General features: G+C 42.3%; 1 protein-coding gene across 1 annotated transcript in view; it reads right to left on the bottom strand.

Annotated features, from left to right (window-relative positions):
- The window catches only part of LOC123499339 (reversion-inducing cysteine-rich protein with Kazal motifs-like), a 33,566-nt gene extending 30,252 nt beyond the window's left edge, over positions 1-3,314 (bottom strand). The window contains 1 exon segment of the mRNA XM_045247221.1: positions 2,740-3,314. Coding sequence (XP_045103156.1) covers positions 2,740-2,848 — 109 coding nt within the window. The 5' untranslated portion in view covers positions 2,849-3,314.
- Between the last annotated feature and the right edge of the window lie 1,152 nt (positions 3,315-4,466).

The raw sequence follows: 4,466 nt of genomic DNA, 5'->3' as shown, positions 1-4,466 counted from the left end.
GCAAGAGTTAACCAATACTCCCAATCATTCATACCTTGCGCTGATAAACTCTGGAACTCCCTGCCTGCTTCTGTATTTCCCTCTTCCTACGACTTGACTTCCTTTAAGAGACAGGTGTCAAGACATTTGCTCCCTAATTTTGGATAACCCTTCCTATCTTTTAGAGAACCAGCATCCAGTGGGCCTTTTTTTTTTAACATTGTGTTGCCCTTGGCTGGTTCTCTTCTGTACATAAAAAAAATTAAATTAATAAAATTCATATATTTTCTTTTCTTCCTCCTTCCTTTTCTTCTTTTAATTTTCCTTTCTCTTTCTCCTGCTTCTTCGTCTTCCTCTTCTTCTCCCTTTCCTTATTATTCTCTTAAATTTTCTCTTCCTTCTTATTATGTCATGATATTATAATCTCTCTCTCTCTCTCTCTCTCTCTCTCTCTCTCTCTCTCTCTCTCTCTCTCTCTCTCTCTTACTATTCTCTTAAATTTTCTCTTTCTTCTTATTACGTCATGATATTATACTATCTCTCTCTCTCTCTCTCTCTCTCTCTCTCTCTCTCTCTCTCTCTCTCTCTCTCTCTCTCTCTCTCTCTCTGTCGAAGCACTGAGTAACCCTTCAAGTGCAACGCGTAAGTACTGACCGAGGTGAGCTGATGTCAAGGAAAGAAAGAAGACAGCGGGGGTAACCTGACACGTAGTAGGCAGGTAAGGTGTGACATGCAGGTACAAGAATGAGTGTGAGTGTAAGTATAAGAAAATAACAATGCAAGAAGTGTCTAAATAGAAGAGTAATAAGAATAGGAATAATTGAGGGATGCATACAAGCTAAATAAGTAATAAATTATGTTTTTGGTATGAATTAATGAGTTTATGAGTAAGAGAATAGAATGATGAGTTTAATGTAAATAGTAAAGAGTGTTTAATTAAATAGCAGAGTAATAAGAATAGGAGGAACTGAGGGATATATACAAGCTAAATATAGGTTAATTATATTTTTGGTATGAATGAATGAGTTTATGAGTAAGAGAATAGAGTGAAGAGTTTGGTTTAAATAGTTAAGAGTGTTTAAATAGTAAAGTCATAAAATAGGACTAACTGAGGGATGCATACAAGCTAAATACGGGTAATGAATTGTGTTTTGCTATGAATGAATGAGTTTATAAATAAGAGAATAGAGTGATGAGTTTAATGTAAATTGGAGTGCCTTAATATATAAAAAAGATTATGGTCAGTAATTGAGGGAAACATGAAAATCTAGATACAAGAGTAGGAATGATAATTGATTGATACAATTAATGGAAGACAACAATAAAAACTTCGAAAACGTATAAAAATGAGAGGAAATAAAACAGAAGACAGGAAAAATGGATGAATAGAAAAAAAAATAAATAAATCATGAAAGAGGGTGAATAACGAAGAGGAAAAAAATGAATACATAAATACTTGTTACAAAAAGATAATAAAACAACAAGGAATCGTGAAAACAAATGAATGATAGAAAATAAAGAAAAGAAAACGTGAAAGATTAATATAAAAAAAAACAGGAAAAAGAGAAGCAAAAGACATTAATTTCCCTCCAGTTTTTCTTTTTCCTTCTAAATGATGACACAAAGGTCACAAATAATAGAGGAAAGGAAAAAAAAAAATATTAATACAAAAAATGAAAAAAAGGAAAACAGAAGACAATACATTTCTTAACATTCCTCATAATTTTCCTACTTTTTTCCTCTTTCCATTTTTTTTCCTCACGAGTAATTTCCTTCTTTATATTCTTTACCTATATCGTTCGCCTTTACTTTATTTTCTTTCTTTCTTCATTTTCTTTCTTTAGTGTGCACCATACTTTCCTCTTCATCACTATATTCTTCCTATACATTATTTCATCTACATTCTTGGATCATATCACGCTATATTTCTTTGTAGTTTTTCGTATATGTAGTATAATTTCCCCTTCATGTCTCTATATCATTCACATACATTTATTCTACGTGCAATCTTGATATTCACTCTATTTCCTCTTTCCTCGTCTTTTTTTCCTCTCCTCTCGCCTTCTTTCTATATTCTCCGCGTTCTGTTTCCTGTCTCTTTACGTTATATTTCTTCGTCATCTTTTCTTATCTATATCATTTACATACATTTATTCTACGTATACTCTTGATATTCAATCTATTTCCTCGTCTTGATTTCTCCTCTCGTCATCTTTCTATATTCTCCGCGTTCTGTTTCCTGTCTCCGCTCTCCCCTCTGTGCTCGCCTCTCTCCCCTGAGTTACGAGCCTGGCAGAGGGTCAAGGCTTCGCAGAGCTTACGTCAAACACTCAGGAGGCCGAGGCAGGATGGCACGCACTGACTCCCGTGTCCCGTGGCGCCACTCTCCCCCGCCTCTGCCAAGTGGCTCCCCGTGGCACTTGGTATTATTCCCCGCGCCCCCTGAATATCCATGACCATGCCCCCTGCCACTGGTTCATGTGGGGTGGTGGTGGTGATAGTGGTGAGGCAAGTGTGTGGTGCGTTGAGGTGTTGTAGTTCAGCAATGGTGGCGATGGTGATAGAAGTAGTAGTTGTAATTGTAGCTGTAGTAGTAGTAGTAGTAGTAGTAGTAGTAGTAGTAGTAGTAGTAGTAGCAGCAGTAGCAGTAGTAATAGTAGTAGTAGTAGTAGTAGTAGTAGTAGTAGTAGTAGTAGTAGTAGTAGTAGTAGTAGTAATAGTAGTAGTAGTATAGGATCAGCCAAAATTAGAGCAACTCACCCTGGGTGGTGTCTGAGGTAACGGCGGTGACAGCAATGAAGAGGAAGAGAAGGAGGGTGAGCGAGGGTGCCTCCCGCGGCCCCCGGGGTGGGTGCCGCCCTTGGGTCATGCCCCACCCACGCCCATCATCTCCCGCCCTGGCTGGAACCGTGAACGGCGGCGTGTACTACCCGTGTCGGCAGTTTGGTTGGGTGGCGGCAGCCCTCCTGACGCAGGCAGCCCGGAGGCCCCTGCACGCCCGGACGGGGCTCGTGGCGGCTCAGATTACTGGCGGAACGGGTGGTGGTGGCGGGCCGCGGCGCCTGCAGCCCCGCCGGCACGCCTGACCTACGCCACACAGGTTCTCTGGGAGCCTCAGGACAGGTATGGCACCGCCCTCGCTTCAGCGCCGCGCCTTACACACGCGCACTTACGCCCTTCACCGGCGCACTCAACCTGCGGGATGGCACTCACACCGGCGCGGTCCAACCCTCCTGCTGCTCGAGCGTCGCAGGATGGGAAAGCACCTCGTGTACCCGGTCCCAGAGAAGCGGCGCGCACTACCTTCCCCTACAGCGGCTGAACAGTGACTGGTGTGCGTGGTGGTGGTGGTGGTGGGGGGATGGCTCGGTGGCTGCGGGGCGCGGGTGCCACATTGCCACAACCTCCCGGCCTTCGTTATCCTCTTGCTGTTTGTTTATCTTCTTGTTAACGGTGTACGTGGGAAGGAAAGGTCACAGCGAAGGAGGAACACGACGTGGTGACCAATCTCATACAAGGTCATTGTGTTATTTCATGGCTGCTTTCCTAACCATATTAACTTCTCCAGTCTGGCTAAAAACAATGATAATGAATGAATGAACAAATTGATAAATGTAAGAGTTATTCTTTACTTCTAAATCTCATGTTGTTCTTTAATTTAAAATCTTATAATGGAATCGTTTATCTGCATATTTTTCATCATACCACACTAGATGTTTTTTTTATTTTTATTAATTTTTTTTTTACTTCATAATGATGTTATCGCCATGGAAGCCCATAAGAACTTTTAATTTTCTTCTTGGTTTCATATGAACAAACACTCCTAACGCACCACCACCACCACCACCACCACCCTCCCTCCCTCATTAATTCCTCAGTGTGATAAAATCGGGGCAAGGATGCAAGACAAGGCTATAAGATACGAGGAATTAAGTGTGTGTGTGTGTGTGTGTGTGTGTGTGTGTGTGTGTGTGTGTGTGTGTGTGTGTGTGTGTGTGTGTGTGTGTGAGAGAGAGAGAGAGAGAGAGAGAGAGAGAGAGAGAGAGAGAGAGAGAGAGAGAGACACACACACACACACACACACACGCGCGCGCGCACACACAGGCAAGCAGGCAGAGCCACATTAAACCCAACATAGGAATAGAGAGAGAGAGAGAGAGAGAGAGAGAGAGAGAGGGAATGGAGTAGTTGGTAAAGGCGACTCATGTTCCAGCCTCCGGTCTAGGCGGCCTGGGTTCGAATCCTTGCCAAACTTAGTTTCCCGGTGGAAGATGTAGCGTTCTCCGTTAACCCTGGCGGTGCCATATAACCTAAGCTGTTGCGGCCTCTAATGGAATCATTTTCATTTCTAAAGGAGAGAGAGAGAGAGAGAGAGAGAGAGAGAGAGAGAGAGAGAGAGAGAGATTTTTGTCGTTATGGCGTTATTTGTGGTAAAAACTGTGGTGAAAGACAATATCTACTTTAATTTTCCCTTTCAATGCTTGGTT

Source organism: Portunus trituberculatus, chromosome 49 (genome assembly GCF_017591435.1).
Source record: "Portunus trituberculatus isolate SZX2019 chromosome 49, ASM1759143v1, whole genome shotgun sequence".
NCBI lineage: Eukaryota > Metazoa > Arthropoda > Malacostraca > Decapoda > Portunidae > Portunus > Portunus trituberculatus.
This window is presented reverse-complemented; position numbering and strand designations above follow the sequence as displayed.